The 16,084-nt window shown below is 52.9% G+C and overlaps 1 protein-coding gene across 1 annotated transcript in view; it reads right to left on the bottom strand.

Moving 5' to 3' along the window:
* Positions 1-16,084, bottom strand: part of OBSCN (obscurin, cytoskeletal calmodulin and titin-interacting RhoGEF) — a 143,032-nt gene that overhangs the window by 124,107 nt on the left and 2,841 nt on the right. The window contains exons 2-9 of the mRNA XM_087430249.1: positions 14,576-15,580; positions 13,114-13,383; positions 12,429-12,689; positions 11,396-11,704; positions 10,714-10,980; positions 10,066-10,344; positions 9,421-9,696; positions 8,506-8,781 (exon numbers count right to left, since the gene is read on the bottom strand). Coding sequence (XP_087286375.1) covers positions 8,506-8,781; positions 9,421-9,696; positions 10,066-10,344; positions 10,714-10,980; positions 11,396-11,704; positions 12,429-12,689; positions 13,114-13,383; positions 14,576-15,557 — 2,920 coding nt within the window. The 5' untranslated portion in view covers positions 15,558-15,580. The remainder of the gene's footprint in view (positions 1-8,505; positions 8,782-9,420; positions 9,697-10,065; positions 10,345-10,713; positions 10,981-11,395; positions 11,705-12,428; positions 12,690-13,113; positions 13,384-14,575; positions 15,581-16,084) is intronic.

Raw genomic sequence — 16,084 nt, forward strand, 5'->3', positions numbered from 1 at the left:
AGAAAATCAGTGAAACCTATATCTGGTTCTTTGAAAAGATAAAATTGATAAACCTCTAGCAATACTAAAAAAGAAAACAAGAGAAAAGACATAAACTAACAATATCAGGAACGAGACAAGGAATATCACCACAAACCCTGCAGACATTAAAAGTGTAATAAAGAAATACTACAAACAACTCTATGCACATAAATTAAACAAAATTGATGAAGCAGACCAATTCCTCAAAAACCATAAACTACCAAAACTTGCCCAAGAGGAAGTAGATAACTTGTATAGTTTCATAACTATAAATAAAATGTTTTTATCACTTAAGTCTTCTAAAAAAGAAATCTCTAACCCAGGATGACTCCTTTGGCTTTGTCAGTGAAATAACTAAAAAAAGAAATTAAATAAGGAATAGAAATAACATAGATCCTTCACAATCTGTTGCAGAAAACAAAAGAGAAGGGAACATTTTCCAATCCATTTTGTGAGGACGCATTACCTTGATACCAAAACCAGACAAAACAGTATAAGAAAGCTACAAAACAAAATTCCTCATGTGCATAAATATAAAAATACTCAACCAAATACTATCAACTAGAATCCAGCAACATGTAAAATGAATAACAAACCACAATCAAATGGGCATAATCCCAGGAATGCAAGGCAGGCTCAATATTTAAAGATCACTCAAAGAGATATCAGCAAAAATGGCAAAATAACAACTTTTTAAAAATCTCTCCTCCATAAAATTAAAACACTTGCAAAAATTGTTGTAATCAACCTTTTTAGAGCTGTGTACATTAACTGAAGCTTATAGCAATCTGGGGAGCATATATTCAAGAAAAATAGCTGAATCTCAATAAGAACAACAAGATTTGTGGTGTTTTTACTTTCCCAATTCTCTCATACCTCCCTCTCTAGCTCTGAGGTAGACTTGAAAACCAATAGTCCACAATCACAGTGAAAATCATCAGCCTGAAAGCCACCTGATGGGGGAAGAATGGGGCGAGAGCTCTTTCGAAGCCCCATTCCCAGTGAATTGTCACTATTTGACCTGTTTAATGGTTCCCTGGAAAACTCTACTTACAAAGCTGTCTTTATTTATTATTCAAGCCTGAACAGAAGCTCACTCAGTGCAAAGAGCTACTTCCCTGTGGGCATTTGATGAAAACAGTTACAGGCAATTAATGAACATCACTGCTGCCCGAGGTAGCAGATAACAGTTGGGCAAACAACAGGTTGATCAATGAGCTTAAAAGGAAAAGCTGGGGCATGAGATGTCCATAGAGGGCTTTGAAAAGCTCTGGCACATTTTTGGGCATCTAGAAGGCCACAAATACATGCAAAGTCAGGAAACACCTGAGAAGCCCCTAGACTCACGCCTCTGGCTAACCTTGAGACTCTGTGGAAGCACAAAGCAAAGGCAAAGGTGGAGCTGAAAACCGCCCGGACGAGTGGCACACACCTGCACCAACACCCACACAAAGGCCCCTGGCAAAAACCGGGAGACTTATTGGTTACATGCAGCCAGGGAAATCGCTATCAAGTCATTAGCTGACTAATCAGCTAACCAAGCAGAGACTTCAGCGGCTCACACAACACAAAATACAGACTTTACAGAATTAGTTCAAAAAAGTCACTGAACACAAAAACAACAGCAACAACAACAAACACTGGGCAGGAGGGAGAGAATCTGAATTCCAGAGTTTCCACATTACATTACTTAATATTCCAGTTATCAACAAAGAACTACATGACCCATTCATAAGAAAAGACTGAGTCTACAGATACTGTCCCTGAGAAAGTCCAGATACTAGTCTACTACACAAAGTCTCTACATCGGCTGTTTTAAATATGTTCAAAGAACTACATAAAACCATTTCTCAAGAAATAAAGGAATGTATGAGAACAATGTGTCACCAAATAGAAAATATCAATAAAGAGATAGATTTTTTTGAAACTATACAGAAATTCTAGATTTAAAAAGTAAAATAACTGAAATAAAAAATTCACTAGAGGGGTTCAACAGCTGATGTGAACCAGGCAGAAGAAAGAATCAGCAACTTGAAGATACATCTCTTGAAACTATCCAGTCTGACCGGCAGAAAGAAAAAAGAAAGAAGAAAACGAACAGAACCTCAGATACCTATGGCACAACATCAATTGTACCAATACTTGCATAATGGGATTGCATAAGGAGAGGAGAAATAGAAAGGAACAGAGAGAATATCTGAAGAAATAATAGTCAAAAACTTGCAAAATTGAATAAAATACATTAATCTACACATTTAAGAAGCTCAACAAACTCCATGCAAGATAAACTAAAAGAGACCCACACTGAGACAAATTACAGTCAAATTATCAGAAGCAAAAAAAAGACAGAGAGAGAGAATCTTGAAAGCAGAAAGAGAAAAGTGACTCATCACATACAAGGGCTCCTCACTAAGAGTAACAGTTGATTTCTCTTCAGAAACCAGAGAGGCCAGAGGCAGTAGGATGACATATTTAAACTGCTGAAAGAAAAAAACTGTCAACCAAGAATTTTATATCTGGCAAAACTATCCTTCAAGAATGAAGGAAAATTTAATACATACCCAGATAAACAATAACTGAGGATTTTGTTGCTAGTAGACCTGTCCTGCAAGAAATGCTAAAGGAGTCTTCCAGGCCGAAATGAAAAGACACTAGACAGTAACTCAAAGCCATATGAAAAAAATAAACAACAGTAAATGTAGCTATATAGGTAAATATAAAAGTTTTATAGCATTTTTAGTTTGCAACTCCTCTTTTTTCCTACATGACTTAAAATACAAATGCGTAAACAATAATTATAAACTATAAAGTCAATGGACTAAAGTGAATGTATAAAGACATAACTTGTGACAATAGCACCACAAAGCGGGCTGGGGCACAGAGCTGTAAAGAAGAGGAGTTTTTTATTGAAACTAAGATGGTATAATTTCAAACATGATAAAGTTAAGATGTTAATTGTGAGTCCCCAGGATAACCACTAAGAAAATAACGAAACAGATCTATAAAGAAAAAAATATGTAGATATAGACAAAGATATCGATATCGATATATAAAGAAATGAGAGGGGAATAAAAATGGTATACTAGAAAAAAATCAATTAATCACAAAAAAGACAGTAATGGAGGAAATGAGGAACAAAAAAGATATGACATATAAAAAACAAACAGCAAAATAGCAGAAGTAGGGGCCGGCCTAGTGGCGCATGCGGTTAATTGCACACGCTCCACTGCAGCGGCCCGGTGTTCCCCGGTTCGGATCCCAGGCGCACACCAACACACTGCTGGTCAAACCATGCTGTGGCGGCATCCCATATAAAGTGGAGGAAGATGGGCACGGATGTTAGCTCAGGGCCAAGCTTCCTCAGAAAAAAAGAGGAGGATTGGCATCAGATGTTAGCTCAGGGCTGATCTTCCTCACAAAAAAAAAAAATAGCAGAAGTAGGTCTTTCCTTATAAGTATTACTTTAACTGTAAATAGAATCCACCCTCCAATTAAAAGGTAGAGATTGGTAAAACAGATTAAAAAAAAAAAAAACATGCCCTCTACAAGAGACTCACTTTAGATCCAAAGATACAAATAGGTTGAAAGTGAAAAGATGCTCCACACAAATAGCGGCCAATAGAGACCTGACACAGCTACAGTAATGTCAGACAAAACAGACTTCAAGGCAAAACCATTACAAGACACTATATATTGATTTATATAGCTAGATCAAGGACAATACATATTGATGAAAGGGTCAATTCATCAAGAAGATATAACAACTATAAACACAAGCACAACTAACAGGAGAGCCTCAAATATATAAAGTGAAAACTAGGAGAAATAGACAGTTCTCCTATAATACCCAGGAGACTTTAATACCCCACTTTCAATAATGGTAGAGCACCCAAACAGAAGATGAGTAAGGAAACGGAGGACTTGAACAACACCGTAGACCAGCCAGACCTCAGTGACCTCTACGAAACACTCCACCCAACAACAGCAGGAGACTCACGCTACTCAGGCACAAACAGAACATTCCCCAGCATGGACCATATGTTAGGCCACAAAACAAGTCTCAATAAATTTAAAAAGACTGAAACCATACAAAGTTTCTTTTCCAACTACAATGGAATGAAGCTAGAAATCAATCATAGAAGGAAAACTGGAAAATTCACTAGCATATCAGAGTTAAACCACACACTCTTAAACGAAGCAGCATTACAAGGAAACTTAGAAAATATTTTGAGATAAACAGAAATGAAAACACAACATACCAAAACTTATGAGATGTAGTGAAAGCAGTGCTCAGAGGGAAATTCATAGCTATAAAGGCCTATGTTTAAAAGGATCACAAATCAACAACCTCACTTCACACCTTAAGAAACTAGAAAAAGAAGAGCAAGCAAAGCGCAAAGTTAGAAGATGGAAAGAAATAAAGCAGAGCAGAGACAAATGAAACAGAAAATAGACAAACAATGGAAAGAACGAAGGAAGCTAGTAGCTGGTTCTTTGAAAAGATCAACAGAATTGACGAACCATCAGCTAGACTGACCAAGAAAACAAGTGAGGCAACTCACCTGACTACAATCAGAAATAGAAGTGGGGACACCAATACAGATCTCACAGAACTAAAGAGAAGCACGAGAGAATACTGCAAACAGTTTCACACCAAAAAATCAGATAATCTAGACAAAATGGACAGATTCCTAGAAACACACAAACTAAAAACCTGACTCAAGAAGAAATAGAGGGGCCAGCCCCATGGCGTAGCGGGTAAGTGTGCGCGCTCCACTGCTGGCGGCCCTGGTTTGGATCCCAGGCGCGCACCGACGCACCACTTGTCAGGCCATGCTGTGGCGGCGTCCCACATAAAGTGGAGGAAGATGGGCAGGGATGTTAGCTCAGGGCCAGTCTTCCTCAGCAAAAAGAGGAGGATTGGCAGATGTTAGCTCAGGGCTGGTCTTCCTCACCAAAAAAAAAAAAAAAGAAAAGAAGAAGAAGAAGAAATAGAAAATCTGAACAGGCCTATAACACATAAAGAGATTTAATCACAGAAACAAAATGAGAGGCATCCAGATCGGAAACAAAGTAGGAAAACTATCTGTATTTGCAAATCACATGGCTTTGTATATAGAAAATCCTAAAAAATCAACAAAAGAACTAGTAGAGCTAATAAACAAACTCGGCAACATTGTAGGACACAGGACCAATTTACAAAAATCAATTCTGTTTCTGTACATTAGCAAAGAACAGTCCAAAAATGAAATTAAGAAAACAATTCCATTTCCAGTTGTGTCAAAAAGAATAAAATAGGGGCCCAGTGGCGCGGCGGTTAAGTTTGCACACTCCGCTTGGGTGGCCCGGGGTTTGGAGGTTCGGATCCCAGGCACACACCAATGCAACACTTGTTAGGCCATGCTGTGGTGGCGTTCCATATAAAGTAGAGGAAGATGGGCACGGATGTTAGCCCAGAGCCAATCTTCCTCAAAAAAAAAAAAAGAATAAAATACTTAGCAACAAACTTAACAAAATAAGTGTAAGTCTCGTATGCTGAAAACTACAAAACATCATTGAAAGTAATTTTAAAAGACCTAAACAAATACAAAGCCATCTCATACTTGTAGATTAGAAGACTAATGTTGTTAAGATGGCAATATTCCCCCAAATTGATCCACACATTCAGTGCAATCCCAATCAAAATCTCAGCTGCATTTTTTGCAAAATTTGAAAAGATGATCCTAAAATTTGTGTGGAAATGCAAGAAACTAAAATAGTCAAAAAAAGTCTTGGGAAAAATAAAAGAACAAAGTTTGAGAACAAAAGAACATTTCCCAATTTCAAAACTTACCACAAAGCTACAGTAATCAAGACTGAGTGGTATCAACATAAGGATAGACAGACAGACGTACATATCAATGGAATAGAACTGTGAATCGAGAAATAAATCCTGACACTTACAGGCAATTGATTTTCGACCAGGGTGCCAAGAAAATCCAGGGGGAAAAACGTCTTTTCAACAATGGTGCTGCAACAACTGCATTTCCACGTGCAAAGAATAAGGTTTGACCCTGTCTCACACTATACACAAAAACCAGCTCAGGATGGATTAAAGGCCTAGAGGTAAGAGCTACAACTAGAAAGCTCTTAGAAGAAAACACAGGTGTCAATCTTCATGACGTTGGATCAGGCAATGGTTTCTTAGATGTGACACCCAACACACAAGCAACAGAGGATAAAGCGGACTTCATCACAATTTAAAAACTTTTGTACATAGAAGAACACAATCAAGAAAGTGAATGGGAGTAAATATTTTCAAATCATACATCTGATAAGGATCTAGTATCCAGAATATATAAAGAACTCTTACAACTCAACAATAAAAAGATAAAGAACCCAAGTGAAAAACAGGCAAGTGATTTAAAGAGACATTTCTCCAAAGACATACAAATGGCCAATTCACACATGAAAAGATGCTCAACATCATTAGTCATCAGGGAAATGCAAATCAAAACCACAAAGAGACACCACCTCACACCCACGAGGATGGCTACAACCGAAAAAAAAGTGAACTGAAAATAACAAGTGTCGGTGAGGATGTGGAGAAAATGGAACCCTCGCACGCTCCCAGTGGGAGTGAAAAATGGTGCAGCCGCTCTGGAAAATAGTTTGGTGGTTCCTCAGAAAGTTAAACACAGAATTGCTAAATTCCCAGCAATCCCAAGAGAATTGAAAATATATGTTCACACAAAAACTTGTATAAGAATATTCATAGCAGAACTGTTCATAACAACCAAAAAGTGAGAACAACTCAGACGTCCGTTAGCTGATGAAATGATAGACAAAATGAGGTCCATCCACACAATGGAATATCACTCAGCCATGAAAAGGAATGAAGTACCGACACATGCTACAACACAGATGAACTTTGGAAACCTCCATCACCCTCGATGTCCCACTGCTGAGGCTGGAAGGCCAGGAGCTCACCTTCCCAGGCTGCCTGGAGCAGGGCAGGGCCTGGGACCCACACCGAGCCTGGGGGAGTCAGGGGAATCTGCCCCAGGCTCCTCAGAGAGCATTTGTCTTCCAAATAGAAGAGACAGCAGGGGACACCCTGTGTAGGCAGGAATGCCCTCAGATCCCTGCCCCATGGTGTGCACACATACCTGCCCCCAGCTATTCCACCAAACACTCATCCAGGCGCTGCTGTGAAGGGACTCTGCAGAAGGAATGAAGGTCCCAGATCAGCTGGCACTGAGGTCATCAACAGGGAGATTATCCTGGGTGGGCCCAACCCAATCAGGTGAGCCCTTAAAAGGGAGGGGGCTCTTCCTGGCCAAAGATTTGAAGCACGAGAGTGTTTGGACACAAGGAGGATTCTCCACAGCTGGCCTAAAGATGGAGAGGCCACCTGGCAAAGGACCTGAGAGCAGCCCCCAGCTGCCAGCCAGCCGGGAAACACTCAGACCCAGAGCCGCAAGGAAATGAATTCTGCCAACAACTTAGATGAGCTTGGAAGAGGATTCCGAGACAGCTCAGCCAGCTGGCATGTGGATTCCAGCCTTTGACTCCCTGAACAGAGAACCCAACCATACCACATCCGGACTTCTGACCTACAGAACTGTGAGCTAATAAACAGGCATTGTTTAAGCCATAGAGTTTGTGATAATTTGCTGCATATCAGTAAGAAAAAAAATACACACACACCTCTTGCATGTTCTTCTCTCCTTGAACATGATGGCTGGAGCTGTGGAAGCCTTCTTGTGACCATGAGGCATTAAGCGTTAGAAAGATCTTTATCTCATGCTCAGGACAACAGAGAATTAGAGATAGATATAGCTTGCATCCCTGCGATGCTCTTGTGACAGCCTTAGAGAAGGTCCCCAGTGAGTCAGCCTCCCTGTGTCCACACCCCCATCAACAGTGAGGTCTACTTCACCTTTTTGGGGTGGAGAAGCTAGCCAGGTCTTAAGCCTAGGCTGGTGCCATAGAACATGGAGAAGGTAACATTCTAGCAGTGCTGAGAACAGACCTTAACAAGCTCTGTACTGTCTACCATTCCCTGAGGGGAGCCCAGGCACCAGGTGAAGGAGCCCAGGCCACCCCCATGGAGAAGGACGTCCTGGGGACGCGATGTCATGAGGAGAGCGTGACCTCAGAGCAGAGAACGGGCCTCAGACACAGGGGTGAGCCCAGCCAACACCACAAGAAGACAGAGGCCTGTTGTCCCAGCCAGCCCATCCAAGGGAGCCATCCCAACCAGAACCACACACCACGGATGGTCCAGGCTGGATCCTCCTGCCCCAAATCCTGACCTGCAGAGTCACGGCATGGACAGCGATTGCTCTTCAGGCCTCTAAGTTTTGGGAGCGTTTGCTTCTGGTCACCAGATAACAGGCCCGACTGAGACAGGCCTGACAAGTCTGCCGAGAGCTGCCCACAGCTGAAATACCACCTCCAAGCCTGTTCCCAAGATGGTAAACAGCTGCCCCAAGAACCGACCTGTGACGTCCAGGTGGAAGGAGACCTTCTGGCCCCCGGCCTCGCAGCTGTACTCTCCGGCGTCCGCCTGCCCCGCCTGCTGCACCACCAGCTGCCTGCTGCAGCCCTTGGCCTCCACGCGCACTTTCGAGCTTTCACTCAGCTTCTTCCCGTCCTTGAACCACGTCACCTCCGTCTGGGCCTGGGCCACCTCGCAGCTCAGCGTGGCGCTGGCCCCCGCCTGAGCCTGCACCTCCCTGCGCGCTGGCTGCTCCTTGGCAAACACCACCGTGGGCTCTGGGGACAGGAGGGACACGGGGTCAGAGTCCCCGCTGAGGTGAGGTTCCCCAGTTCTGGAGCCACAACACAGGCTCTGGACCCCAGGCAGCCTCACATCCTGCCACGGGGGCTCCTTCGTGGTCAAGTGCTGCACACGGGCCTCCCCGGGCACAAGTGGGCCTGGTGCCTGACCCTCCTGGACGTGGCAGGAAGTGGCCTCGGGCACCATGACAGGCAGCTGGTGCCCGGGACAGACAGAACGAGGTGTGGTGGAGACCCTCCGCAGGGTCAGGACCCTGCAGAGCAGGGCTCAGAGAACCTCCCAGGAGGCCCCCATGGCTTCTAGAAAGAGCCGTGGGCACAGATCCACCGAGATGGGAATCCACCCTGCTGAGGACGCTGCCAGCACCTCTCAAAGCCTCACAGCCTCATTTCCCCATCTTTAAAAGGAGAACAGGGCTTCAAATCTCTTTCTTGTCATTTACTTTCCACAACTGCATTTTTCACTCTTCTAAATGTGACTTTTGTGGGCAGTTTCTTTTCCCAAATCCAGAAGCACTTGTGAAAGAAATAAAGGGCCCAGCAGACCGGCCTCGCTAGTGCTGGATGCAGCCGGACCTGCTCCTACCTACCAAGCCCAGGAGGCAGTGCACTCACCAGAGACGCGCAGCCGGAAGTCCACGGAGTCCTCGCCCACACGGCACGAGTAGGTGCCCTCGTCCTGCTTGGTGACCGAGGCCACCACCAGCCGGTGCCGTGTGCCCATGTCCTCCCGCGAGAAGCGCTGGCGAGAGCTCCCAAGCTCCACGCCGTCCTTGTACCAGCGCACATGCACACGGGCCTCCGAGGTCTCACACTCAAAGCAGGCTGGACCCCCAGCCACGGCATCCACGCAGCCGCCCACCGTGTCCTTGTGCAGAAAGGACGTGAGGTCTGCGAGGGCACATGGGCAGTCAGGGGCCAGCAGAGCCCCAATCACACGCGCACCCACGAGGCCAATGAGTGGAAGTGCTCGGCGCCTTGGAACCACGTGGGACACTGGCCCAGACCAGGGTCGTTTTCAGAGACAGGACCAGCTTCCACCGCTGACTTCCACCCACCCAAGTGCCACCCGCCCTTAGGAAGCTCCTCCCCTACTGAGAGGAGCCCCCGTCCCCATCCTCCCCATGTCATCACCTGAGCCCTCTACCCCCACCCAGCCCACAGAGACAGAAAACAGCAGCTCCCACCACCCAGACCACCCCCAAGAGCCTGCCCAGAGCTTGGGGACAGAGCGCGTGCAGACACCCCCACCAGCGTCACCTTGCACGGACAGCCAGTAGGCGATGCGGCTCCCGCGGCTGACACACTCGTACAGGCCGGCATCATCTCGTGCCACATCCCGCACCAGCAGGGTCCGATGCCCAGCCGACGCCTGCACCTCATACTTGGGGCCTGGGGGCAGCGCATGGCCATCCTTGAGCCACGTCACGGCCGCCGCCTGGTCTGACAGCTCCGCCAGGAGCTGCGCCTCCTCGTGCAGCCTGGCCAGCACCTCCCGAGCCGCTGTTGTTGGAGGCTTGGTGGTCAGCCCTGGGGCCACTGGGGGCCACGGACAAGTGGACAGAGGAGGCGTGGACAGAGAGGAGGAGGGCACAGAGAGGGAGAGAAGGGGGAGGGGTGGGGGCAGACAGACGGGAAGATAAACCTCTGTGCCATTGGGGGTTCCCCAGCCCCTCCTCCACACACGCCCCATGGCTGGGGCCACCCACCAGGCCTGGGCAAGCCACATGGCACACCCACCACCTGGCCTGCTTCGTCCAGGTGCCCGCCCAGCAGCCCACCTGCCCCAAGGGCAGCAGCAGCAGCCCTCCCAGGAGCCCTGAGGCCCCAGGAACCCCATCCCATGCCCACCCCCAGAGGAAACAGGGCTTGGAGATGCCCAGGGATCCCGGGCCAGGGTTCCCCTACCTCGGACCTCCATGCGGATGCTGCTTTCAATGCCGTCGGCCACGAACTTGAGCTCAGAGCCATGCAGGCTGGCGGGCACGGAGCGGATGGTGAGAACGTGCCGGGTGCCATCGCATCGGATTACATACACACTGCTGGCTTTCAGGGCCTGCCCGTCCAGAAACCACTCGCCCGCCGAGGCCACAGTGAGGTCCACGGAGAAGGTCACCTCACCACCCTCCACCGCCTCTACTGCCTTCAGAGGCGTCTTCACGGCCAGCTGGGGGGCTGCGGGATGGGGACTTCAGGAAGGAGCTGGGCCCATGCCCTCCCCTCCTTCTCCTCCGGAGCCTGGACCCAAATGCCACCTCTTTCAGGAAGCCCAGCAGGCAGACACTTGGTGACCACAAGACAACGTCAGGCCCAGGATGGTCTGGGGACAAGTTAGAGCTACCCAAGATCCCCTCGAGATCCCACAAATCCCAGGGGGTGGGGAGGGACTCAAATCCTGTCTCGGGTCCCCTCCCCTTCCCACAGAACAGGCTCAAACAGTATCAGTACCTTGGCCCCCCCCCCAAATAGAAGCTCAGTGAGGTCACTGCAGCCTCCGTGGGCTGGGCTGTGATCCGGGTCTGACTGACGCCACGACTGACGGCCCCGCCATTACCACGTGGCTAGGGGGAACGGAACCTTCCACACTTACCCAAGTGGACCGTTCCAGGGAACTGGAGGTAGGAGCTCTGGCCAAAGCTGTTCACAGCTGACACCCGGAACTGGAAGTCCCCCTCCTCGGCCACACCGCCCACGGTCAGCTCGGGCGTGGCCACCCACTCAGCCTCGTGGCACCGGCTCCAAGTGTAGGCACCGAGTCGCTTCTTCTCCACCAGATAGCCGTCGATGGAGACAGGGCGGTCCCCACAGGGCGGTGGGGACCAGCCAAGGGTCACGGAGCTCTCCGTCCTGGCCTTCACCACCGGGGCCTCAGGGGCATGCAGGGGCGGCTTCCTGGGGGCTTCGGAGAGTACCAGCCAACGTCACCGACTGGGAGCCCCTCCCTGAGCCCTGGGTCCAGCACTGCCCAGGAGGGGGAAGGGCATCCCAGAATCTCCAATCCTCCCAGGGGTGCTGCTCTGGTGGTCTGGAACAGCCACAGCCCAAGCGGGCCCATGATCCCCAGCCCCCGTCCTGTGGTTATTTCCCTGGTGGCAGCAGAAAGGGCACCTGGGCCTCAAGAGCCACCAGGAGCTGTTCACGTGGCCTGGGGATGGATCTCTATCTGTCATCAGGGTTTTGGGGTGGGCAGTGGCTGAGGCAGGGCACAATGACCCTTCTGAAGGTGCTGAGACCTGGTTGTGGGGGGCACCTCCCTGCCCCCAGCAAAGGGCTGACCCTATGGGGGCTGGAGAAAGGAGGGACGTGCCACCCAATCTATGAATTTGACACCAAAGGCCAGAGAAAGGAGACATGATCACACACGATGCCCCCCCCCACACGCTCTGTTCTAGAACAATCTGCACCTTCTATCTGGTTCAAAAGGTGAAGGGCCACCAAGACTCCTTCACTGCAGGTGCCTGGGGTGACCACAGTGGAGGAGAGAGCCAGCAAACTAGGGGTCCGAGAAGACAGAGCTTGATGGCAGTCACCACCCCCACGGCCCTCCCTGCAGCAGGCTGAGTGCAGCACCTCTGGAGGCAGGAAGAGGCACGTCCCTCGAGGGGCACTCCCCAGGCCATTACCTGACACGTAGAACTGGGTGGACGTCCAGCAGTTCCCAGCCACGAAGGCCACCTCGCCCACGTCCTCCAGGCTGCACTGGGAGATGGTGAGCGTGTGGCACGTGCCTTCTGCAGTGATGGCCACGCGGCCCCCGGCCACCACCTCTTCCTGGTTCCGCAGCCAGTGGACGGGGCCCTCGGGCCTGGCCAGCTCCACGCAAAACATGGCTGTGTCCCCCACTCGCACCGCTGTCTTCCTCGGGAGCTTTCGGGTGAGGTTGCCTGGGTGTGCAGGGCCGGGGCTGGTCAGACGGGACCTGTGTCCCCGCCTCCCCCCCTTCCCCTGCCAACCGCCCCACCTCCCCTGTCTCCTGCCCCCCACCTTCTTCCTGTCCCTGTCTTGAGTGCCCCGCCCCCGTCCCCCTGTGCCCCGCTCCTGTCCCCCCCGTGCCCCACCCCTGTCCCCCGCCCCTGTCTCCCCTGTGCCGCGCCCCCGTCCCCCTGTGCCCCGCCCCCTTGTCCCGCCCCTGTCCCCGTCCCCTTTGCCCCGCCGCGTCCCCTGTGCCCCGCCCCCGTCCCCCGTGCCCCGCCCCCTGTCCCCCTGTGCCCCGCCCCTGTCCGCCGAGTGCTCCCGCCCCTGTCCCTGGAGTGCCCCGCCCCTGCCCCCCCGTGCCCCGCCCCTCACCCCGAGTGCCCTCGCTCGCACCTCGCACCGCCAGCTCGGCCACCGTGCGGCTGCCCTCGGCAGTCTCGCAGATGTACACGGCGTCGTCGTCGGCCGAGACGTTGCGCACCGTCAGCCTGCGCTCCGTGCCCGCCTCCTCGATGCCGTACTTGGCGCTCGCCCGCAGCCGCGTCTCCTCCTTGAACCACGCGGCCTCCGTGGCCGGCAGCGGCACCTCACACTGGAAGGTGGCCGATTCCCTCTCCTGCACCTCCAGGTCCTGCAACCTCTTCTTGAAGGGCACGGCCGGCTCTGCGGGGAGAGGGCGGGTGAGCAGGGCGGGGGCTCGGGGAGGGGGCACAGGGGGCGGGGCAGCAGGGACAGGGGAGGAAGGGGAGTGGGGTGCCGGAGGACAAGGGGAGGGGGCCGCAGGGGAGGGGGGGTACCAAGGCAAGGAGAGTAGGGGGCAGGGGCGGAGCAGGGGCGGGGCAGGGGTGGGAGGGGCTGTGGGCAGGGGGCAGGAGGAAGGAGGACAGGGGAGGGGACAGAACTTAAAGGAAAGAGCCCTCTCCCCCAAATATGAGGTCTCGAAGAGAACAGGAGAAATGAGGCAAGTGGAGCGGCCCCGCTGACCACTCCCAACGCTGGTCCCGGGTGGGCGGCCTGCGCACGTGGCGAGGCAGCAGGACCAGGAGTTGCCGGCGAAATGGCTAAACTGCCTGAGCGCTGGGTGTGGGACAGGCCCTGCTGCCCTAGCATCCTCCCCAGGCAGGTTTTGCAGGGACCCCCCCCCCCCCCGCCAGGAGCGGGGAGCCCTTTCCCGGCAAGAAGCAGGAAACTGAGGCACGCAGGCAAAGACTGAAGCGCCCTGTGCGAGATCCTACAGCAGGTAAAATGTGTAAGCAGTGGAGGTGGGACTCTGCCCACATCAGGAGGCTGCTCTTAGGAGACAAGAATAAACGGGCCTCCCCAACAAAATCTGATCGTGTTGCGCACACTTGCCCCCGAGTGCCCTGGGAGAGCCCCAGACCCGGAAAGGAGCCTGCAAGCTGGCCCAGAACCGCCTTCAGGCTGCATCCTGGAGGGCGCCCCTGCCCTCCCCCAGTCCCGAGGCCTCTGAAGGCACAAGGGTTTGTCCCGGCTCCTGCCCTCCTTCCCCCTCTCCCAGGGACCCCCTTAGCATCCTGAGGGAGGGGTGGAGGGCCCGGGTCACTCTCATTCTGGACAGGGCAGGCTCAGCCACTGGGCACCCCGACCATCTCCCAGGGGAAGGGGCCGCTGGTGACAAAGTGCTTTCTTCTTTATTCGTGTGGATCACAAAGACAGTGGGTCAGGCTGAGGGTGTCCTTGTCGCCCGCATTTTGCGGACCCGGAAAGGCGAGAGCCGCCAAGACCTTCTACTCTGCCTTCCCCTACCGGCGACACAGGGCGCTAGCGCTGGGGAGGAGCCTCCGCCCGCACACCCTGCAGCGAGTGCGCGCCGGCCCATGCGCCCTGAGCTCACCTCGCACGACGACCAGCACGGAGCTGTAGGTCTGGCCCACGAGGTTGGACGCCGTGCAGGTGTAGAGACCGCGGTCCGACTGCTTGCAGAAGAGGATCTTGAGCACGAAGTTCTCCTGCGCGTCCTCGTACACCACGTGTCGCCGGCCCTCGGCCACCAGCTGCCCATCCTTCTTCCACACGGTCTCGGGCTTGGGCTCGCCTGTCACGTAGCAGCTGAGGCGCGCGTGCTTACCCTCAGTCACAGTGCAGGTGCGCGTGCCAGCGCCAGGCGGTGAGGCTGGGGCGCCCTCGGCGCGCATGGCCTCACGCCGCCGCTGCAGGTGCGCCAGGAGCGCGGCGGTGGAGGCCCCGGGCGGGCCGGCCGCGTCGGCGTCCGCATCCACTGTAAGCGCGGCGTCAGCCCTGGCGGCGCCCAGCGGGTTCTCGGCATGCACGGTGTAGGTGCCGCCGTCGCGCGGCCGCGCGGCCTGGATGCGCAGCGCGCTGGCCTCTCCGCTCGCCTCCACACGCACTCGGGGGGCGTCGGGCGAGCCCAGGCGCCGTCCGTCCTTGGCCCAGCTAACGGCCATAGGCGGCGAGCCGCGCACGCGGCAGCGGAAGGTGGCCTCGGCGCCCTCTCGCACGCGGATGGACGTGGGCCGCAGCAGGAAGTGGGGCGCCTGCTCGGCGCATGCGGCGTCAGCGTCCACCTGCAGACCGACGGCCGCGAAGGCCTCGCCGATGGCATTGCGCGCGCGGCATACGTACTGCCCGCTGTCGCCGAGTGCCAGGTCCAAGATGGTGAGGCGGTACAGGTCGCCGTCCTGGGCCAGGCGGAAACGAGCACCCGCCTCCACTGGCTGCCGGTCCTTCTCCCAGCTCACCTGCGGTGTGGGGTTGCCCACGATCTGGCAGCTCAGCGTGGCGTCCTTGCCCACAGACACCACGAAGGCCTTCGGCCGGGTCAGGAAGCGCGGCGCGCCGCTGAATGAGTGATCCATGGTGATGGTGGGGGCGGGGGTGCCTGCGAGTGGGGTGAGGGAAGACCATATTGGGGATGGACCCAGGTGCGCACCAAGCCCCCCACGTTTGGCCCACCCGGCCACCTCGGCCATCCAGTGCCGCCTGGAGAACCCAGCTTAACCCGGTGTGGATGTCTCCATATGGCCCTCTCCCCATTCTGGCCTCATCTCCCCCTTGCAGGTAGCATCACCAGAAGGCACAGTGGTCCAGAAGTGCACATTTGTCCCTTTCTGAGCACTTGGGGTCTGGCTCCACCACCCCCCCAAGAGGGCTCTTCCAAGTGGTGGGAGCATCTCCTCCCTCTCCCCCAGCTCAAGGTCCGGTGGAGCGCCTGTCCCAAACACCACAGGGGCACCAGGCTGGCCCTCACCCCTGTGCAGCGGCTTAGCTGTTGGCCATCAGCCTTCTCCTCACCTGCCAGCCCCTCAGACCTGCCCTGGCCCCCTGTGCCACTCCAGCTTCCTTCAACCATCCTGTTGCCTCCCCACACACTACTGCCTCATGG

Source organism: Ceratotherium simum, chromosome 4 (genome assembly GCF_057802395.1).
Source record: "Ceratotherium simum simum isolate JZ-2026a chromosome 4, ASM5780239v1, whole genome shotgun sequence".
Lineage (NCBI taxonomy): Eukaryota > Metazoa > Chordata > Mammalia > Perissodactyla > Rhinocerotidae > Ceratotherium > Ceratotherium simum.